The sequence below is a fragment of the Pocillopora verrucosa genome, chromosome 10 (assembly GCF_036669915.1).
Source record: "Pocillopora verrucosa isolate sample1 chromosome 10, ASM3666991v2, whole genome shotgun sequence".
In the NCBI taxonomy this organism is placed as follows: Eukaryota; Metazoa; Cnidaria; class Anthozoa; order Scleractinia; family Pocilloporidae; genus Pocillopora; species Pocillopora verrucosa.
The window spans coordinates 9,739,271-9,762,078 of NC_089321.1; the positions used below are offsets into that span (position 1 = coordinate 9,739,271).

At 39.7% G+C, this 22,808-nt stretch overlaps 1 protein-coding gene across 6 annotated transcripts; it reads right to left on the reverse strand.

Annotated features, from left to right (window-relative positions):
* Positions 1 to 344: 344 nt before the first annotated feature.
* On the reverse strand, positions 345 to 22,750 carry LOC131799113 (bromodomain adjacent to zinc finger domain protein 2B). 6 transcript variants are annotated; one of them, XM_059116780.2, is made up of 40 exons: positions 22,305 to 22,748; positions 21,849 to 21,952; positions 19,958 to 21,631; positions 18,547 to 18,610; positions 18,277 to 18,391; positions 18,009 to 18,101; positions 17,723 to 17,846; positions 16,449 to 16,541; positions 15,761 to 15,853; positions 15,257 to 15,331; positions 14,944 to 15,005; positions 14,308 to 14,373; positions 13,534 to 13,644; positions 12,780 to 12,842; positions 12,525 to 12,602; positions 11,795 to 11,906; positions 11,547 to 11,680; positions 11,323 to 11,433; positions 10,590 to 10,699; positions 10,224 to 10,298; positions 9,900 to 10,149; positions 9,595 to 9,654; positions 8,158 to 9,259; positions 7,554 to 7,626; positions 7,277 to 7,359; positions 6,541 to 6,722; positions 6,303 to 6,357; positions 5,665 to 5,779; positions 5,231 to 5,289; positions 5,019 to 5,052; positions 4,625 to 4,766; positions 4,108 to 4,197; positions 3,801 to 3,857; positions 3,123 to 3,235; positions 2,466 to 2,505; positions 2,145 to 2,360; positions 1,881 to 1,954; positions 1,389 to 1,470; positions 1,134 to 1,229; positions 345 to 742 (listed from the first exon to the last, which is right to left on the reverse strand). In XM_059116780.2, exons 2-39 carry the CDS (start codon positions 21,913 to 21,915, stop codon positions 1,155 to 1,157), a joined length of 6,222 nt encoding a protein of 2,073 aa, XP_058972763.2. In that variant the 5' UTR covers positions 21,916 to 21,952; positions 22,305 to 22,748; the 3' UTR covers positions 345 to 742; positions 1,134 to 1,154. The 6 variants fall into 6 exon arrangements, 5 of the variants coding, with proteins under 5 accessions (XP_058972763.2, XP_058972765.2, XP_066029146.1 ...); XM_059116782.2 differs by lacking the exon at positions 15,761 to 15,853; XM_066173049.1 differs by lacking the exon at positions 15,257 to 15,331.
* Between the last annotated feature and the right edge of the window lie 58 nt (positions 22,751 to 22,808).

Genomic DNA, 22,808 nt, shown 5'->3' on the forward strand with positions numbered 1-22,808 from the left:
CGTACCCTCTCTTAAGTCTCATTGAGCGCACCATAAAGAAGGAACCGAGATTAACAAAGGCAAATAGAACGAATAATTGCCCTAAAAGAAAAAAAAATTGGCTTTCGAAACTCTTTTCCATGAGCAAAAGGTTCGAGCAAGACAAAATTGAAAATTCCCGAAATTCAACAATTCCTCTTCTCCTAAGTAACCTTAACCTTTCATTCACCTTTCTGTCTTTCCCCTTCAACAATGGAGAAGGAGATGAAGGAATTACTGTAATTTCTTTACCTGATGATTCACCCAACTGCATTTGTAAAGCATTGTACGATAGCAGTATAGGTGGTCAAAAGAAGTAAACGGAATTTTAAAAACAGCCAAAACATTTTTATTATTTCAGCGAGCCTACAAGAGTAAAAATTTCATACAAAAACGTTTACATTAAAACTCCATTGTGGTTCTCATTGGTTTAAATACGTGTTTTAACGATCGTTAGACTGGTCAATCTGGTTATTTACAAGTTTTACAGGTTTGTGTTGATTGACTGATTACGTAACTGACATGGCATTCTATCATCTAAATAGTATTGATCTCGTACAAAACTTCAATAGTGACATGAATAAACCAAAACATGCCCCACCCCTACCCCCAGAAAAATAGCATGATCATGCATCGTTGATTTTGTTTCGCATTTCTCGTGAAGAGAAATATTCCTTTCTTCACATGGAAGCAGTAGCTAGTCTTTGTTCCGTCTGAAGAAAACCTGTTGACAAAAAAACTTCCATTCAGTCCTACAGAAATCTCCCCGTCGTTGTAAACGTTTCGTGCAGCTCAACTAAATTTTTTCTTTCTTTTAGTGACGATGAGACAATAGGCGTACTCAATGTCGATCTTTCTCTTCATAAACCAGATCGTATAACGCGTTGATAAATTCTCATCATTCTTATAGTTCTCGTTCATTCTCAATGATTCAATTTACCTGTTCTTAGCGCAATCATTCATTCAGTTAATCATGCATTAACTCTCAATCACTCGTTCTCATTCTCGCTCGTCATCATTCTTCCATTCTCATTCATTCATTCATTCATTCCTTCCATTTCATTCCCACCACACTACCACTATCATAATCATTCTCAATCTTGCATCAACTTTACCTTCCTTCCTCCTTCCCTCTCTCAGTCCATATTTGGAGCCAATTGCTCCCAGCGGCGTTCAAAAAATTCAAAAAGTCGTTTTCCAGCCTGTCCAACCTGGGGAGACATAATAGTATCAGCATTAATTAAACGTTCCAACAATGAGCTTAACAGTAGGTAAAAAGCCGTTCCATTGCAAGGTGAAATTCTGGAATCGAGGTTAATCAAGAGAGATCGCTTCCTCTAATGGCGCCATTCAGACTTCACGTGACTTACCTCTGAATCATCCTCGTTAAATTCTTCACAGTTCAAGAAAACTGTTCGTGCGTCATCCACAAATTCGTTAGGTCCTTGGTACCTGTTGGCGAGGGCATCATACGTTCATTATCACGAATAACATAACAAAGAATATGTCAGAGAACTGCACCAACTTACAAAGACTTGAGGAGATGTCGAGAAATCGGAGAGTTCTCCGGCTAAAATTTCCATGGCCTGAGCCTTTTCTTCATTCACACACCGAAACTCTTCTCCAATAATTTTACAGCATTCTCCTGCTACCAAATTTCTCATGAAAATTCTGAAATGCTCTGCTTTAAGTTTTACCGCTCGAAACTATCCGCGTCTCCACCAGGAGCGGGAAAGCATTCATACTGATTTCTGGGATTGGAATTCGAAATTTCATGAGATCCCTAGATTGAATGATGACGAAATAAAACTTTGAGATCAAAGGGAGGCATAGGTTATTGCTTTACTTTAACAGATACTTACTGGCAATCACGAAGCTTTATTTTCATAGTATGGAAATCCATTGGTCTCTTGATTATTTTATAATATTCTGGAAACTAGAGTGAGACGGAGAATGAGTAAATTACCGAGGTAGCTAATTTGCATTGCTTACAGGCTTGCTCTATAATCCACGCATACCCAAGTGTACCCCACCCTCTCCCACACGGTGTTAATGGACACGAAAGCCAACAACTGGTAACTCACTCAAGAGTTTAAAATTAAAGGAAACAGTGAGTGTGATCTCACCTGTTTAGGATTGACCGGAACTAAGAAAGGCCAGGCGTCCTCGTGTTTTTCCATTTCCGCCAGGATCATGCGGCAAGGCGCCATGTCTTTAGAAGCTTGCTTCCGGTTGGCGTGAGGGCGAACTTCCTCCTTAAGGGGAGGGGTGAGAGGTCGCCTGTCGTCTTCCTCCTCGTCATCGTCCTTAATCTTTCGCCTCCTCCGTGGTTTGCTACGTTTCTAGAACGATAAAGAAAGAAAAACATGTTAGTTATCGAGTGGTTTCCTTGATCCTAAAAAAATTTACATGCAGTAACCAGATAAAACACAAAGCTGTAAACCTACTCTTTTGCAGTTTGGACACGTCCACGACGCCCTTGGAACCCTATTATATGAAAAGAACTCCATGAGCATGAAAACACACAGAAAATCTTCTTGGAAAAAAGACACCAGCTATAAACTTCTGTTTCTGAAGGACCCCCAGCACCTCCCCTAAACGATATGCCCCCCCCCCCCCCAATCTCATCCGATGGTCCTAGCACGCTGTTCTCACGATTTGTTGGCTAGTAACACTTAATACACGTAATGTGTATGTATGTGCGTATAGGCCAGAAGCGGGAGGGGGAGGGAGGAGGGAGGGGGGAATGGATGGAGAGACACTATTCCTTGAACTAAGCGATCAGCTCATCTCAAGCGTCATGTAGACGCGGCAACAAAAACCTTGCTTACAATTTGCCGATACAAATTTACGAGCGACACTATATTACTTTGTTCTCATTTATGACCTAAGTCAGCCAAGGAACCCGTCAGAAACATAAAATTATTCCAGTTGAACTACTCAGGTTGCTGACACCGCAGTGACGTAAAGATCATCGATCAACGAAAAAGATGAAATTTCACTGTTTTGTAACGAACATTTGATATGTCGGAATCTATAGTTTCATTTCTACCCACTGATTGGTTGTCATTGTCTGAGTGGATTGCTTATAACAGAATTCTCACTTGCTCAGCGGCGGCTCGAGGCACTGTAAATGAAAGTTTCTTGGACAGTTGTCACACTTGGCCATTTTTCCTGTAGCCCCTCCGCACATACAGCAGTTGTCGCTTCCAGCAGCCTGAAATTAAATACGACAGTTAGAACTTCATGTACAACAGCTGTCCATAAAATCGCGGTAGAAAATGAACCAATCATTTTCCCAAACGCATTTTAGGCCAACAAACGCTCCCTAGTTCTTCGTGGAAAGTCTTGCCGCAATCCTGGACATTTTAAGAAGTGGAAGACTGGTGAGAGAAAACTATAGTGGGAGAAATAGTGCAAGAAAACGGACATCTTGCCTTTGTAAGCACCATGCCCTCTCCGTCCCCTTGACTCTGAACCAAACATGGCGTCACAAAGAATGATCACGCGCTTAAAACACTGATTCACTCTCCCCTTAAAAAAACTCCTGCATTGCTGCTTAGGCACGCAAATGAACACAGCGAGATAAAGGAGGTGCTGTTCACATTCTCGTGAAAGTTTAATGCTCCATATTTTGTTACCTTTTTTCCTGATAGGGTGCGCATGTTACGGAGAGATACGAAGCGAAAATTGTGAGGGAAGCGGAGGAACCGGTCGCGCCTCGCGTTCGCATCGCGCTCGCATCGCGCGGAAAGAGACTGTGAACAGTAAAGCATACTTACCAGAACTATACAGTCAGTGCAGTACCAGTCTCCTTCGGGTATCGACGAGAGCTTAGGCTGAGAAGAAAGAAAAGGACAACTTTAGAATTTTCACACTTCAATAAAAGGATATGCATCAATCATGGTAGGGTTGCAGATTGCATTGAAAGTAAAAATTTGAGTAAGGACTAAGTCTCTGAGGATCAACGTGAGAAGTGAAAATATGCAACCTAACATTTCAACTTACAGTTCATATGACATCATATATCAGAGATCTTACGGTAGAATTCTCTTAGAGTATAACGGGCTGTTAATGTCACGAACTCACCATGCAGCAGTAGGTGTGGTATCCTCTGTCGCATCCGTCACACAACAGCAGTAATTCCTCGTTGTCGCCTTTGCGACATATCTGACAGAACTATTCAAAAAAGTAGTACAGATCTATTGTCAACACCCGGAAATTACGCTTTAAGACCAACCACGATTGACTCGTACAACTTGAGTCTCGCACACAACAAGACCCATCCCGGTAAAACCCGACTTTTTTTAAGAACCAGTAAATAAGAACAGTGGCAATGTACAACGGAAGATTTCCGCAAAAGCTTCACATCTCAAAGAGCCATGCGGCGGAGTGCAGCCCGCCCGTTGAATTGACCAATCACAGCGCGCGTAATGACTGCTAGGTCAGTTACTAATACAAACTATCACTTTTTCTTAACGAAGACAGTGATATCATGCATTCTATAACACCCAAACCCACCCCCCTTAACAACACCCTGGGCTTCCTCATCTTTGTCAAATGCCAAGCACGCATGCGCTCCATCAAACTCATCCCATTTACTTACCACCTTCATGATGGACTTCTCCCAAGCCACACAGTCATACAACATATTCAGACACATGGCCAACTGAGAGGCGGATTGCGATGTCACCACTGCATTGCGCCAGATCTTCAGAGCCGGGGTCATTATCTCCTCCTCAGTAATGCTACAACAAACAATCCTTGATTTAGCTTTTCTTTGCTATGTGATTGGTTCCGCAAACTTACGCCAGTTTATCAACCAATCAAATTCAAACTAAAACATAAGTGAAAACACAGTGTTTTGCCAATCGCAGTACTTTGATGTGCAATTGCTTAGAGCAGCGTAAGGAAGATAATTTGGCAAGTTATGATTTTTTCGGATTATTCTCGACTTGTAAATATAACTTGACAGCATATAAATGCAGTCTGTGACTTACTCTGACTTCTCAGCTTCTTTAGGCTGACCATCCTCTACAAAGGCAAGAGACTCTTGTTAGAATGATAAAAAAAAAGGTTGAGAAAAATGTTATTTTTCTCTACCAGGGTTTACCTGAAGAGGCATTAAAATGAAACAGCAAAAAAAAAATTAAAATAAAAACTAAATATATAAACATAGAAATGAGAAAAAGAGAGAAAGAAAAAACCTCACCTGAGGGCACTTCTCCTGGAGCAGCTGCAGTTCCAATGTTTGTGGGGATGTGGAGTTTGCTGAAAAGAAGCATTTGAAGCGTAGTGTTTACATATTTAGTTATGGAGACATTGCGTGTCAATTACCCGAAGCATTGGGGGAATAATCGTGCTCCAAAATGGCGTTTTTACCACTGATTAGATTTGTTTCGGGTTTCTCTGTTGATGCGAGTTCATCTGCGTCAGAAAGTTTCAGCGTGACCGTCTACATCAAGATGAAAACACTGAGACAATTTTATTAATTGCTGGCTTTCACAGAAAAAAAAATTAACAAAAATTCTCCTTGAGGGACGATTGCAAGTTTTTCTTCGATAAAGCATTACCTGAGTTTTGAACTTTGAATTCATCAAATTTTCCGAGAAGATAAAAGACTACTGAAATGCAGGAACAACTTACTCGTTCCTCAACGGATGCTTCAGATAACGTCTCTCTACGGCCTGTTCTAATGCAAGGAGTCTTGTTATGGCAATAGCTAACGGACTTTGGTTTTCTTCACAGTCCGAATTCGATTCTGGAAAGCAACATAGATATTATATACGCAAACCTTTTGAAACATTAAAGCATTTACCCCTTTAACTCCCGAGATCTCATTAGTAAGTCTCCTTACTGTCTACCACACAGTTTTTCTTTTGACGTTAGTTTGGAGTATTTGGTTTTGGATCAACTAGTTATCCCCTATTTGATGGTTTTCTTTTTTCTTTTCACTTGTCTGCTTGATATTGTATTGATAGTGTAAGGAGAAATTCTGTCTTGGTCACTCATGGGAGTTTAAGGGTTAAGAAATTTCCACTTGAGTGTCGAAAGAAATCCTGGATCGCTTGAATTGCTTTACTTCGCTGTGATTGGTTCACAAAACTCGCAGCACTTTGTCAACCAATCAGATTTAAATCTACCGATGACGATTTGGTCACCCGCGTTTTCCCGCGCTTTGCATACTGTGCTTGTTTACTTTAAGTTCGTTAAAATACTCTAAATTGTACTCTGTTAAGTTCTTGAGCTTCACAAAGTCTTAAAACTGCGGAATCCATGCTTACCAGAACTTGAGTTATGACTCAGTCCCTTCGATGCTTTGGTAGGCAACCTCCAACCCTACGAAACAACAAGGACATGCAAGACTGATCAGTCGAAAATCTGTAGGGTGCTTCTCCAGAAATAATTCAGCAGCCAGCCCAGCAACAACTCTTAGAGAAGCATTAGCCATAAAGAAATGCAAATGGCTAGAAAGAGAGAGGCCCCAGATTCGATACATAAGAACTGTAAACAATTCTTTACCTTGACTTGCAAACTTGCAGTGAAAACTTTTTCTTCCATCTCCTCAACTTCTCTCAGAATTGCTTTGTCGACGGCAAACGCTACCTCTGGAAACGTTTTATCCTCGAAGGGAACGTTTTTGTTTTTCTCAGATGTGGTCAATGTTTGTTGCTTTTCATCATCATCATCAGAATCACTCTCAACTTTCGTTATCACAAAAAAATGGAAAACAGAATTAGATTAAAAAGCAATAGAAGTATTTCTAGTGTTCTGATTGGTTTACTCAACCCCGGTTATCAGTTAATATTCCGAGTCAACTTGTATGGAAATGCATTGCGCCAACTGCTAGGGAGCTGAAAAAAGGCTCTTAATATCCAAACGTTTAAGCTTAAATCAAAATTAATACAACCATTATTTCATTCGCGCTTGTTGGAAACGAGACTGGTTTTAACCAATTCGGCGCTACAAACTTCGTTGGCTATTTACCATCTCAAATCCAGCGCTCGCTCATAGAATAACTGTTAATTATACCAGTGATAATTCCACGGTTAGAGCAATTTCCAATTGCGGGTCGAAAGTTATTTTGGATTGCATTGGTTTTCCTTTCCTTTGTTCAGTGATTGGTTCAGAAAACTCACACCACTCTCTCAACCAATCATATGAAAAACTGACGCAAATAACGACCTGGTCGCCCGCGTTTTCCCGCGCTTTAATTGCTTTTACTTTCAGTTCTTGTGTTTAAAGTGACGTCACTCACCTCGGTCGCCCTTTGTGCATGAGCTGTTGGCATACTCTGAATACTTCTGGAAATTCTTCTGGAGAATCTTTTCTCTTATTCCTCTGCAAGGGAATCAAAACCAGGCATTGGCTATACAACCAACCAAAAAAAAAAGCTAGTTTACAAAGATTCGGTGCTGAACGTGAAAGGATTTTGCTTTTCACTCGTGGTGGACGGGTAATTCAAGCTCGTGGCTTTTCCGTTGCAGATAAAAAGACAAGTCAGAAAAGTGAATATAAAGAAATTGTTTCTTTACCTCGAGTGTAGAATTTTTACAATCTCCTTCACTTGGGCAGGGTCTGTTATCCTCCACCAACCATGTTGTAACTCTGAGAACATTGATGTATGGCAAACAGTTAGAAGAACTGATACATGTACTTACAATTTGGGATTAAAAGGGTTAACTCCCAGAAGGAAAAGATCTTCTTGCCTAGACGTCCTTCAGTGTAACAATAGCTCTCAACAAGACTCGAGACGGCGACTTTTTCATTAAAGTTGATCAATTAAGTTTCGAGACATTTCCACCCAAAAATAAAGTTTTAAAAAGTAATGCTCGTTCTTGAGGAAACACAGCTCGATAAGAAGTTCAAAGATCTTAAGATTTTCAATCACTAGAAACTTTCTTGTGACAAGGTAAGGCCGACATTAACCCTTAACTTCCGGAAGTGATTAACATGTAGCTTCTCCCTACAACATCCATACATTATCCAGAAGACAGGTAATGAGAATACTCAAACTTATCAGGTAGAAGTTTTCTTGATCTGACACTAAATTCTCGTAACTAATTTACAAGGAAATATATAGCAGCTGGAGGGGAGAGTTAAAAATCAGATCTTGAGAGGTAAAGGTTTAAGACTAACCAGGTGGGATAGGAGCAGGTTCCTGCATAAGAGACTCCAAAACGTTCTTCTTCAACTCTTCAAACGACAGCGACATGGTTGACGCTGACTGAGTACTGAGCGCCAGAGTTGATGTTGGCAAGTCTCCCCCGGGATGCCCATCAAAATACACCAAATTCACAGTCTGGTAGGACGATTTCGGGGGCCTTCCGGGGGGCCTCTTTACAGGTAGTTGAGGAAGGAACTGAATCGTTGTCGTTTGTTTAGCGACGTTTTGTAGTAAGGCGCTACTCTGAGGGCTTGCTACACGATTAGCGCTGTCGTAACTCGGATTGGAAATCCTTGGTGGTCGACCCGGAGGACGTTTGAGCGGAGGGGTGCTCCCAACCTCTGCATCTCCACCTCTCTTGCTGTAGGTTGGTACAAAGTGCCCACTGCCGGGACTATGAGAGAGGGTCAGCGAAGTCTCATCACAGGGCATGCGCGGGAGCAGTTTAAACCAAGGTCTACTTTTTCCGTCATGTCCCTGTGTTACGTTTAAAAGTTTCTGGTGTGATGGATCAGGTTTTGAAGTTGAAGCTTCATCTCTAAAGAGGTTTTCAATGCGTTGAATTTCCATAGCATTCCTACTCGCCGCCATCGGAATGTACGTGTTGTTAAGCTTCGGCTGCATTGTTTGACCTTGCGCATTTCCATTAATGTTATTCACGCCTCCTTTATCGTCGCCTGATGGAGCACCGTTCCCAGTATTAGTGTCTGCTTTGGAAATATTCTCTAAAGATGAAGACACGTTCAACGATTTGAGAGGAGATTTGAGTGAAGTGTTTGTGGGGGATTTCAGGCTTGCTTCTCCACCGGTATGATTTCCAACTACACCTTCTTTCCCCTGCTCCAATTTAGGTTCTTGTTTTATTCCATCAACTTGCATACTCTCATTTGGTTCTTCGCCCTCGGACTTTAAATCAAGTACTATTTCTTTTTCTGCAGTGTCCAGTCCTTCGACAAAAACACCTCCTCCATGAGGAAGGATCCAGTAGCGTCTTTTATAACGATCCTGACCCAGGCAGAGAGCTCTCAGGGCATGTGATGAACCAAACAATTTGGAACGGAACTGTGCGTGTTTCTGTAAGTTAATAAGAAAAGCAATTAATTTCATCATTATAGAGTAAGATACTCAATTGGAAAAAGACAAAAACTAATTATGATGAACGATAGAAAAACACCCATGAGAGCCAATGGGAACTCAAATTAAACACAACCAATCTGCCTAAGACGCGGGAAAACGCGGGTCATTAAGTTGTGATTGGTTTAAGTTTTGCATCTGACTGATTGACAGAGCGACGCAGTCTTGGATTACTTTCGACGCCATTGAAAAGTGCTGTTATGTTAAGGAAATTCAGTGGCAGTTTCACACCAGCGTCATCATGATTATCTTTATTACACAGTGCAAGAACACACCTTTTCAAGCTTTTTAAGCCTTCTTTCAAGTTCCTCTTGAGTCGTGGGCTCTGTGGCATCCTACCGAGAAATAGGAAATTTCTTCACATCAGACATTCACCCAGCTATTATTGAAGTGCACTGTACTATTAACAACAAACACTTATTCATGTTCACAATTTCAAAGAAATATTAAGATTTCTACCAAAATAATTAGATTATTCGCCGAGATATCTATCGCGTTATAGCTGATTCGGGCTTCGTTCTAATCAACGCAATAAAATTCTCGAGTCCAAAACCAAACTGGTAAATATGAGCCGACTCACATCTTCTTCTTCAGACTCCTCACTGGACTGCGCCCCATCACCACCCCCCTCTCCATCGTCGTCATCATCATCTTCCTCGTCCTCTTCCTCTTCTTCTTCTTCTTCCTCTTCTTCATCCTCATTCCCCTGCATGCTGTCGTCTGCTACAGAGTTGCTGTTCTCGGCATCAGGGTCCGCAACAACTCTGGGACGTCCTGGCGGCTTCTTCACCTTCACAACAGGATACTTCTCTGCTTGAATCGCCTTCAATCTAGATACAGAGAAAAATATAACTCTCTAGTAATGTAACCAAAACAGATTACAAATTACAAAACATGAACTCACTTTCTTATTTTGCCTTCTATAACCCACTTGTCACGTCGTAAGTTCGACATGTGCTCAATGCTACTTTCAATTTCCCTAGGAAAAAAAACAGTTCATCAAGATCAACCTTTATCGACCGTTTGAGGATTAGAGGAATCAGCAGAGACCAGCAACCAAGCGACGTTAGCCTACGAGCAGGCCCTCAAAATAGGGCCGCAGGACGCTCGCGAAAAGATTGGACACGAGTCGTGAAGAGGTTTGCCGAGGGTCTAGCACTAATAATCAGTAGCATCCAGACCTCTCGTCGACTCGCATGGCTTAAGGCCCCATAATGAGGACCTGGTCACAGGCTAAAGTAGTGTAACTGTAGCAGATTCATAATCGTACTTGCAGATATTTCTGCTACATAGTAGCTCATTGCAAAGATACGCCATAACTCCGGCCTTGTCTGACGTGGTCAGCGCTTGAAAAGGAGTACTAACAAGAGCATCTGCAAGCTGAAAACAAACCAAATCGCAAAATAATTAGGGGAGTAAGTTGATAATGTAAAAATGGCCATCGTAGAGAGTTCCTAACGCCGACGATCCGACCGTTAGCTCTTTGTAAGAGCAAATAGAGGAATTTGGGGTTTTGTGTTGGTTATATACTGAGAGATGGAGATACCTTTATGGCGTGAACAAGGCAACGTGAAAAACGCTACAATTAATTTGTTCAGTGAAGAGTGTTTGTTTATGCCCTGGGAATTAATAGTGCCGATGTGAAAGATACATTTTTGTTCCAGAGTTTTGCAGCTTTCCAACACCCTGTGCTGAATTCAAAATCAAGCTTAAGTTGCCAAAACTTGTTTTCAGGAAAACCCTCACCCATGCAGTTTCACAATAAACTTTTACTCCCATGTTTTAACTGTTTTCTGCATTGACCAACTTTACCCAAGTCAATAATTCTGATTTTCATACCCATGTTTGCCCAAATTTAACAAAAAAGTGACAACTTTCGAACGTTATCAAAGACAGTCCGACTACGACTACTAAAAATGTCCAAAGCTTTCAGAAGATGTTGGCACTAATGTGTATGCACTAGAAGGTACATCATACTCAAAATTGTTAACACTGTTTCTTACTGGATGTGGGTCTCCCGCATTTCTTGCTAGTATAAAAAGTCTCAACACTTCAGAGAAATTCGTCTCATTCAGCTCCACTTTGGACAATGCAACTCCTAACACTGTGAAAGACTGTTGACAGAGAACAAAAATAATTTTAACAAGGACAGAAAATGATTTTGTTTCTGGAGCATACATCTCAATTAGTGTTCAGACAAAAATAAAAACAATCAGTCAAAACTCACATCTGGGCCCTCACAACCTGGATCCTCCAGAGCAGAAATGAGAAGACTCTGACAAAGTGGTACTAGAACATCCTCACTGCTATCATTTAACAAGGAAGACTGCATCTCCCAAAGAGAGGGGATATCTGTAGAATCTGAGCAAAGTGAAACTGTCCAAGTGAACTCTGTATTCAAGCTACTAAATTACATCAACAGTGTACAGAGATTACAAGGTTTTGGTCAATTTTTAGCGCTAGAGAATTTCTTACCTAATTCTAAAGCATCACAAAAGTTGTGTACAAACTCTTGCACCATTAGTAAGTCAGCAAATGCCCCACCAGGTATCTGGAGACCTAACACTCGCATCAACTCTGGCAAAGCCTGCAGGAGAAGGAGAGGAGAGCATTTCAACATAGAAGGAAGGGTAAGAAATGTACATTTACTATTCCACAACTACACTATTGTACCACAAAATGCACAAAACACCAAGTATTACAAAGTAGAACATAGCAAAAATACAGACGAAAAGTGGAACAACAAAATAACCACACTGAATGATCCACACATGTGTTTCAGATGAGGCCTTAGGATATATTTAAATAAAATACACAAAAATTGAAGCAGACATTTTGCTCACTGCTCACCTTTTTCATTACCACTGGGAACTTGCAAAATATCTACCCACATCACATGTTAAACCACAAAATAAGGCATCTATATTTCAAGCTATTAAGCTTTCATCCATTCTTGCTCAAAATGTTCTTTACCATTAATTGCTTTTGTTCAAAAACCAAACCCAAATTTGCAAGGTTTTCTTCCTAAATCTCAATGGTTCCAACAATGTTTATCAGGGCAGAACCAAGAATTCTTGTTATATGTGAATTTAGTATATGGCATAACCCACCAAAAAGGTTTCTGTAGCACATCTGGTAGAAAATCTGAATGTTTGAGAAAATTGTTTCAAATTATTTCAATATACAGCAGTGTATGTCTGGTTACCTTGCTGTCCTTCAGCACCATGTCTTCTACTGGCTTCTTCAGTTCACGAGCTAAGATCATTTCTCTTCTCTTTTGTTCCTGAGTTAAAAAAAAAAAAATAGTCACATGCATTTTTGTTCCAAATCCCAAATCAATATGGTTGTTCTACACAATCTATTCTCACATTAGAGACATCACAGCTGAACAAACCCCACACACTTGTCTTAATCTGTATTTTCAAAAATAAATCTATCACACAAAGTTACTAAATCTTACAAGCTTCTTCTCTCTCAGTAACTTCTTTTCCATCTTCTTTTCTTCCTTAAGTCTCTCACGTTCCTGAAATCAAACCAGAAAGAGAGGTATTTAATTATAACTATAAACAATTTTACAGTTCATTTAAAGAGTTGAGTTTGGTAAGTGATCACATGTCAATCAGCAGTGATGTCTGTCTGTCTGTCTGTCTATCTATCTGTTGGTCAGGCTGTCTACATGATGACTTTCCTTTCTGTACTTCTGCCTGTCCCTTTGTTTAACTGTCCAACTGTGTGACTATGTATGCTGGACTGACTGTCCCTTTTTCTTTTTGTTTGTCTGCCTGCTCATTTGTCTTTCTGCTGATCTGTCTGTCTGAGTGTCTGCCTGTCTCTGTTCATCTGTCTGTCTATGCTAGATTGTTGGTCCCTCTTTGTTTTCATATCTTTCTGTCTGTCTGTCTGTCTGTTGATCATTCTGGCTGGGTGCAAACCTGTCCCTCTGTAGTTCTGTCTGTCTCTTGGTTAATCTGTCCATCTCTGTTTCTATGCACAACTGCAGCCCCCTCTCCCTTTTTGTCTGTCTGACTGTCTGTCTGTCTGTCTGTCTGTCTCTCCATCAGTACATGTATGCTTGTATTGCCTATCTGGAGGTCTGCCTGACAGCAGTTCCATGTGTGTCTGAGCACCACATGTTGGCCCGTTATTCATGTCTTAGGCATCAATATCAGTTATTGGTTCATATTTTTGTTTACATTATGTTAATCTAGGCACACCTCTTGTTTCCTTTGGGATTCAATAGCTCTGATCATCATTTGTTGCTGCTTTTTCTGTTCCTTTTCCTGTTGCTTGAGAAGAACTGCTTGTTGACGTTTAAGTTCCCTTTCCTGGGAAAAACAGAAAAATTAGAAATCATTACCTATCATTTGTCCGGTCACACCAGTGATCTCCATCTCCTGCCTGATGGAGACAAGCCAAATGCAGTCAAAGAACATGAAGCACATCAAAAGTAGCCACATTGTGAGACAAAAAATAATCCTTCATTACCAATGTTTTTCTTGTGAGAGACCCAGTGGCCTAAAGTTTAGTGTGCTGGACTCTGGGTCAAGAGGTCTGGGTTCAAGGTCAATGGGTCAAGGTCAGTGTGACAAGTCCTTGGACAAAACAAGTTTTACTCTCAGAGTCTCTCTCCGCCCAGCAGTATAAATGGGTACTGGCAAATTGTAAAGGAATCCTGATGAGATGCTGGGGTAAACTTGCAATTGACAAGCATCTCATTCAGGAAGGGGGAAGGGGTAGTGATAACCCTAGTTGCTTCATGCTAAGGAAACCCAGATGAGCTCCAGCCTGCTGGTTCACTCACTTCACCAACAGGAATAACCACAACCTTTTCACAATCGAGATATCTTGAAGTTTCACAGTAAGATGCTAAACTTTTCGGAAATCCTGACAGTGCACAGCAGAATATAGTAACACAATGTTTGGCGATAAAGATGAGGTAATTCTCCACCAATACTACTACTTCTCAAAGCCAAGCAAGTTTCATTTACCTTTGCTTTCTTCATGGCATCCTCATACTTAGCATTAGCAGCATCTTCCTTCTTCTTTCGCCGAGCCTGAAACAACATATGAAAATGTTGCTGTAAGTGCACTTGCCAAGGCCACCTGCAGGAGGACTATTTGAAGGGCCACACCCTGGCCAGGAATGACCAAATCCCGAACAACAAAGACAGGAGGAAGGCTCATGCAGAGTCTCCCTGAGCACAGTATTCTTTCAACTTCACATCTTGTGCAAGAAACTACCATTCAAGGTTGCACCTCTATAGCCAGTTAATCCCTTAAAACCCTCAGAGTGACCAGCATCTAATTTCTCCTTACAATAATAGTGCTGATTGATTTATTAAGATTAGGAGAATTAGTGAATGATTGCCAAACTACAAAGCTAGGATTGTTAAAAGAATTCTCCTTGTCAGCACCAAAGGAAATGTACAAAGAACAGTATGGAGAATATGCATACTGATGTTAGGGTGTCAAGGGTTAAGGGAGAGTGGTTCAGAGACTCAACGGAAGAATCCAGCACTACACCACCAATCCAAAGATGGAGTGATGCCAACAACTTTAACCATGATAGGGTGCAGGAGGAAATGATCCCAAAGATAAGACCTGAAGAAATAATTCACACTCACCTGCTGTCTCTGCTCTCTTGCTCTCTCTTTGGCAAGTCGCTTCTGTTCAGCCAGCATCCTCACTACAAACAATAAATAGGAAAATTGAAATCTTCATGCTTTCAACCCATCAGAGTGACTAGCTTCTAATTTTTCCTTACAGTCTCTCCCTTGAATCAAATGTAACTGTTATAGGGAATAATAGAAATAATCATAAATTTTGGAAGCTCTTGATTGTCAAGAAAATTCTCCTTGTCAATGCCATAAGAAATGAATACCAATGTTGGGGTGTAAATGGTTAACACCAGAGATCAGAGGTATTCTCTATACTAACCCCTTTCCTTTTTAGCTTCTCGCGCTGCCAGCAGGGCTTCTCGTTTCATTGCCTTATTCCTAATTCTCGCTTCAGCTACAAGGAAATAAATTAAAACATTTCAGGCACAAGAATGAAGTTTCAATTCATAATCATTTGCTTCTCTGATATCACCAGATAATTACACTTCTAATAAGTTCAAAATAAAGCTATCCCATGTAAGGAGAACAACATCACTAGCAGTCTTTTTGCCATCATGACACACACTTGACCTGGGACGAAAACACAACTGCTGTGTAGAACCTGAACCTTGATGTTTGGCAATTTAACTTTAACTGTCAAAAGTGATGACCAACAACCACCTAAATCCAGTGGTGAGTTGGTGGTGTCCTATTACACCATCAGCTGCTGCTAATGGAAAAAATTTCATGAAACCCCTGTAACTACAGCATTCATAACATCAGTTTAAGTTCGCAGAGGCAGTGCAATGCCACCAAATGATAAAGATGTGAATTGGATAAAAACCTCTCTCTCTTTTGGCCATCTTAACTGCTTCCTGAGCAGCTTGACGTTGACTTTTTTCAAGCCGTTTAACGGCAGCTGCTTTTTGGGCCATTTCTGAAATGAAATGGTCAAACATGGCCAAAAGGAAAATACAACATTAACAGGACAAGTGTGTCTTACAAACAGGTTCTGACTAACTGCTGAATCAATTTAGTTCTAGATCTGTTTTACAAGACACACTTGAGGGATTTAGATGCTGATGGCATCTGCTGCTTACATGCTAAAGTACAATTTACTGTAATCATGTTTACAAGAATTTTTTAATTTTGATCAGTTTTTTAAATATTGACATGATTTAGATGAGCCTAAAAGCTTGGTTAAAAGTACAAGTATTAATCAACAAAGGCAGCAAGATCACATGTTCAAGACAGATTGAATTCAGTACGAAACAGCACCAAATTTCAGTTTCAAAAGACAATTTTTTTTTCTCAAAATTCATTATTAACATGATTACAGTAAATTAAAATAGAACTGCTTCACACAGGTTGAGGTGGATCACAGTCTTCCCCAAATTCTTTCATTGTAAATTACCAATTCAGTCTCGTCAAATTTTTCTGTAAATTAGAGTCCAGCCGTTTGCCCCATTACACCCTAACCTGTGTTACAGACAGTCCTATCAATGAGATTAACAACATTAGTCTTAAATAACCTCTTTCTCTCTTGGCCAGCTTAGCGGCATCCATAGCAGCTTGCCGTTGAGCCTTTCTTACAAGTTTAGCTTCAGCCGCCTTCTGCAACATCTCTGATCAAAATCAGATCGAAAATTGAAAGATTGAAATCACTTTCACTGAATCAAATTTCGAGTAAAACTCACACCCCTTAACTAGGGGTCAGTCTTGGTCTTTTCTTTCTAGAAGCAGTCATAGAAGGTTTGGTAACAGCCACAAAAAAATTATTACCTTATCACATGGAATTATTTTGTAATTTTGAGGTGCATATCTTCACCAAAACTTAGTTTTTTTTTTTCAATTTTGCAACAAAAAAATTTGGAGTGATCTGAGTCACTTGTTTTAACCCTTAAACTCCTGGAAGGGATTGACATGTAATTTCTCCCTATTATATCCACACATGATCCAGCATACAAGACACAACGTTACTTTACTTGTCAGGTAAAAGTTATCTTTATCCAACACCAAATTCTCATAACTTGTTTATAAGAAAATGTGATGTAGCTAGAGGAGAGAATTAGCCATCAAACCTTTGGAGTTAAAAGGTAAACCATGAGTGAAAATCCAAGACAACTCAATTTTTGACTCAGTCAGTTTAATGTTACAACTTTGTCATTTCACAGTGATACCAATCATAATATGATGAAAATAATAATTAAATAATCATTTTTTTATTTTTTATTTCTATAATCATAACATTATGCTTTAATGTGTAATATGATTACTTTTACATAATAATAAAAATAATAATAGCAATGATAAGAATTATTTTATGATAAAATTTGTCCTTAAATATTCTAATACAGCTCCCAGAAATTACTTATAAGCACAGTCAAACCTTGATTATCCAGACTGGTGGGGACTGCACTGAATAGTCCAGATAATTGAGAGTCCGAATACTCAAAGATAAGAATATCAATGTGCAAAAAATGAAACTGAATAACTTAAAAGAGAAAACAAGTCATTTAATAAATAACATGCATGAATTAAAGCATATCCTCAAATCATTGTGTAAAACTTCTCCAAATTCCCTGAAGGGAATGTGTGAGTGATATTAGCATTAATGATTCCCAAAAGTATTTGCAACAAGTGTAATTAAATCAAACCAACAACATGAAAAAACTGGGACCAGGGAAAGGTAGCATGATTGAGGTCCAGATAAGAAAGGTTTGACTGTACTCTATATGAGTGACACTATCAGAATACAATACCATCCACACCTCTTGCTTCAGGTTAAAAAAAAAATAATCCCTACCTGCTTGTTTTTGTTTCTTCTCTTGTTTCTTGTGGAGTCTTTCCATCTTAACTCTGTTCTTTTCATCTTCTGCCTGCTTCCTTCGTTTTACTTCCTCTTCTGTCAGAGGCTCAAACACAGACCCCTGGTAAATAGATGAGAGAAATTCAGGCAAAACAGAATGAACAAGTACTCATCCTAGAAGACTTTTTCCATGAATCTATTGGCTGCAAGACTCCAGTAGCAAAATGATTTTACAAACCCATTATTACAAATGAATCATGTTTCATGACTAGCAACACCATACCTCTTTGCATTCCAAGAACTCTCCAATATGAAGTTTAGTGCTAAAGCTGAAGTTGTCTGTGGTAACATCAGTGATACTATTCTTGTTAAGGTACTGGAAAAAAAACCAACACGTTTTCTCATATTTATGAGATGAATACTTTTGGCAAAATAGGTAGAGAACACGAATTAACATTATACCTAAACCAAACAAAACTGCCAGGTTGACGTAATGTTCTGTTGAGTGTCAAAAGTAATATTAATGTAAGACTCGGTAAGTTACCACTCACCCGTGTAACTTCGGGATATGTGCGGAGTTTCTTGCCACAAGGAGCAAAATAATAAACATCCCCTCTTAATCCACCAGCTGTTCCCACTTGTCGCAAGCGAGTCTGCCGTCTCCATCTAGAAATTCAAATCCAATTCAAAATATTTTCATAAAAACATTTACTTCCTCTCCATTACAATCTATCATAAATGCAAATGAAGTTTTCTTAACGTTAATTTAATTCAAATAGCAAAATAAATTGATGGCAAAAATAAAATCAGCCCATTTTTACCCCTTGGCCAGAGGAATCTTGGCGTCTTCTTCGCTAACTGCTCGACGCCTCTTTCTTGGAGTACCTGCAAGTATCGTATCAACCAACTCTGTTAAAAAAAGCTTAATAAGTGGAAAAAAAAATTATCAAGACACCCATTAACCCTTCCACTACCACGAGTGACCAAGACATAATTTCTCCTCACAATATCCATACAATAGAGAGCAGACAAGTGATGAGAATAGAGAAAAACATCAACAAGCAGATAATCATTTGATTCAACACCAAATTCTTGGAACAAACATTACATGAGATGTAAGGCAGACAGTAAGGAGAATTGCTATTTAGATCTAGGGAGTGAAAGGGTTAACTGTTGATAACTGTTGTAAGAAAGTATCTAAATCAAGGAATTGGGAAAAAGAAACCTTCACATAATCAATATCACAGTAACAACATACAGTCATACCAGTGTATAATAAATTTAGAAGCAAGACGACTCTATCATTCAGGCGAGGACCATTCAAAAATCTTTCTTTTTTTCACTCTGTCCAACATGTTGATACAGAGATTTAAATTGCAATCACATTTAGAATTATTATCTCAATATTGGTCTCCTTGAAGTATTCTTGTATTCCATTTACTTGAAATTCATACAATAATATTGAACAGCTTTTGAAGGACATAATAACACTTTGTAATAAACTGCATACCCTTAAATTAACAATATTAAATGTTAAAAAATTAAAAAAAAAAACATTCACAAGCAAGTTATATTTATTATTACAGCCAGAGTCTCAAATATCTATGTTAAGTATGTGTAAAGTCTGCCTTTAGTTAAAATTAGTTAACAGTCTTTGTTGTTGTTGTTATTCTCATACAGTAATTCTGTTTGTCATAATATTAAAATAAGCAAACTTAAGACAGTAATTCACTAAATTTCTAACACATTGAAAATGTTAAAGATTCAATCAGGAAGGAGGAATGTCCTTGGAATAGTTTTTATCTTGTTTACGTAATCATATTTTCTGGCCATTCTACATTTAAATAGCCAATCAAAGAAAAACAGATACTTGATACACTATAATAATTAAAAAATGGGATGTGTAAAAACCCAATCTGACTTAAACAAAATAAGAATTATGTTTCTTGATACAATATATCAGCACTTTCCCTGCCATATTTTAAGGGGGCATAAAAAACATCTTTATGTGACTTCTGATAGACTTCAAGATTCTCCTCTCATATTATTTCATATTCCCCTGGGCCACAAGGAGAGTTAGTTGTTGCATCATAAGTCACTCAGAATTTCACACATACTTTCTCGACTCTCATAACTAATGTCTAAACACATTCTTAAAATAATAATTTATCTTACAGCACAAAAGGACAAAATAGAAAAAAAAGGGAAAAAGGAAAAAAAAGTTAACCATACCTGAACTGCTCTGATCTGCTTTCCTTTTGTGCGAAGAGGAATCTTCAAAAGATGCCCCACTTTCCTGGGTATCCATAGCAACATCATCATCATCTTCCTCATCTTCATCGTCATCATGGTGTTCACCCCCTTCCTCTTCCTCATCACTGCCGTCAGTGTCAGTGTCACTGCCACTGCTATCTTCCTCATTCTCACCATCCTCACCTTCATCGCTGTCGTCTTCACTACCACTCCCACTATCACTGCCGCTACTAACATTGCTACTGTCACTATCATCATCACTGCTATCCTTATCAAACTTCACGTCACGGAACTGCGCAATTAAAGGAGGTTTCCCTGATGGAATCTTTGGTTGCTTAGGGGGAGTAACAGATGAAGACTTCTGAGCACCAGATGCACCTTTTAACACACTCTGTATTTTGTGCTCAGAAGATGCAGCTTTCAACTTTTTTTCTGCATGATCACTCGGGGCTATATTCTGTGCTACTTCTGCTTTGGACTGCTTGGGTTTAGCATTTGCCGAGGTTGTACTTCCCTTTTTGCTTGGCTTCAACATTTCCTCTCTGAGCAGGGCTTGAATGTCTTTTCCGGCTTTAACTTGTGGTTCCGGGTTTGTAGGAACAATCCCTTCTGTTTTGTTTAAAATTGATTGTGGTACTTGCAAGCGTGGGGGAGGACCTGATTTAACCTTCTGCTGCTTTGGAGGAGTTGGCATACCTTTGCTAGGTTCAGTGACTGATGTAGCACTAGGAGATTTGTGATTTTCATCAACAACTCTAGGAACTGATTTAGCATCATTACTTTTTAATGGCAAGTTACTTTGCTGAGTTGGAATGTTGCTAACATCACTATGTCGAGGGAGATCCAATTGTCTTTGACTGCATGAGCTGTTGCTTTCACTGCTTGAATTTGACTGCATCAAATTTTCAGATCTTGCATCTGAATTTTCAGAAAAGCTGTTGCTGGTTTTTGTCCGTTCAACTTTTGTATCCTTTGTTCTTTCTTTGTGAAGTAATGTTGTATCACCAGGTCGTACATCATTGTCTCTATTATTTCCTTCTTCACTGCAATTGCTCGATTTCCTGTTCAAACGTGGAATCATATCTAGATCACGACTTTCGCCCAAGTCAAGAAGACCCTTACCATCATGGTTGCCATGGCTACTCCAATGAGATAATCCACTTTTTGATGTGCTTGTAGTAGGACTTGCCTGATGTACAAAACCGTGCATGGATTGTGGACTTGATGGAGGAGGGTAAAAAATTCCTGATCCACTTCCAAACACTCCAGAGGAATTCACCCCATTCATTAGAGAGTTCCTTGACCTGGAAGATTGATACAGACATTCCTCTAGTCTCTCATGATTGGCCATTGCACAGTCGTGCTCATGAGAAAGCCAACTTCCTCCAAGATGACTGGTGAAGTACTCTGGTGTGATTCCATGCGCACGTGGATGGGGAGGCAACCACCAGCCGGTACCCCCAGTGCTACTGAGTGACCCATGCAATCCTCCAGGGGACGTCAAGCTGCTCTGAGAACCGAGAATGGGGTCTAAAGGGCCTCTGAAGTCTGGTAATCCTGGTCTTCTACCCATCATAGGAAATGCACTAGGATGCATTCCATAAGTGGGATCGTGGGACAATGGAGGTGAGCGAAGTACTGTGTTAGCATGGCCTGAAAACAAAAGCTTAAAACAGTTAACGACCAGCTTGCATCGCGGCTGAACTATGGAAACTTAACCAACAATTAGGTTAACTACAAGGGAGGTTATCTTCGAAGTAGGATCTTAAACAAACGAAAACGAAATCTCACCGACAATTGTTTTAAGACGGCGAAGTACCGGCAGAGAAAAAAAACGTTTAAACAAAACGATGTTAAACTCAACGCTCACCTGGATTGCCGTCGAAAAAGCTATGTGTATGTGCGGGACTGTGATTTGGGACGTCTCTAGGATCCATTCCAGGACAGCGAGGTATTTCGAACTCGCAGCTATGCCTGGGGATTAGAAATGACGATGTCAACGAACGAAACAATAGCTTAACTAGATATGTAGGTGACCACGAAATGCGTGCAAACGATGACTCAAGAATATCGAGCAATGAGAGACGTATTATGCGTAGTTAATACCTATGTTTATTTACAACTGTTAGAAAAACTATTTCAGAGTATTATTCCGTCGACCAAAGTTGAAAAAGCTGATGAAAAAGCTAGCAAAAGCGATTTGCTTCGCCGAGTAATTCCCCGCCCTGAATTTAACGACAAAATTACAACGAAGTACGCAGAGGAAAGTTACAAACTATTTGATCAGGATAGGAAGCCTGGAAATACATTAAAATCGAGTTCTTACCGGCAAAAGTCGTTCTTGATTTGCTTCCAATCTTTTCTTGAACTTTAAGCCTGTCCTCTACGCATCATCTGGCCTTCGTCGAATTAAGACAAAAACAGCCATTTTGGATGGCGTTTGGAGGGAATTTTAACTCTCGAAAGCTTAGGAAACCTGCAAAAGCGAGCTCTGGAAAAGCTGCAACACGTGAGCGAAGCGAGTTTATGAACAACTACAGAGTCTCTGAAGTTTCCAGTACTATTGGGTATTGAAAAAAGCGGCGAAACTTGGAATGAACGTGAAAATTTACCTTTTAGGGTTGTTTGGTGCGATATTGAGGAAAGAAGGGCGAAGGAAAGCATAAGGCGCATGTGGTACGTGACGTCACAGAATTGTAAAACAATGCCTCGTGAAATAATCAAAAGTAAACTGACTCGCTACGCCACGAGTTACGGTGAAGAATTACCACTTTCATCTCATTACTCCTCCCCCCAAATTCTCGCCAGTTGGCGACCGGAAAAGCTTCAT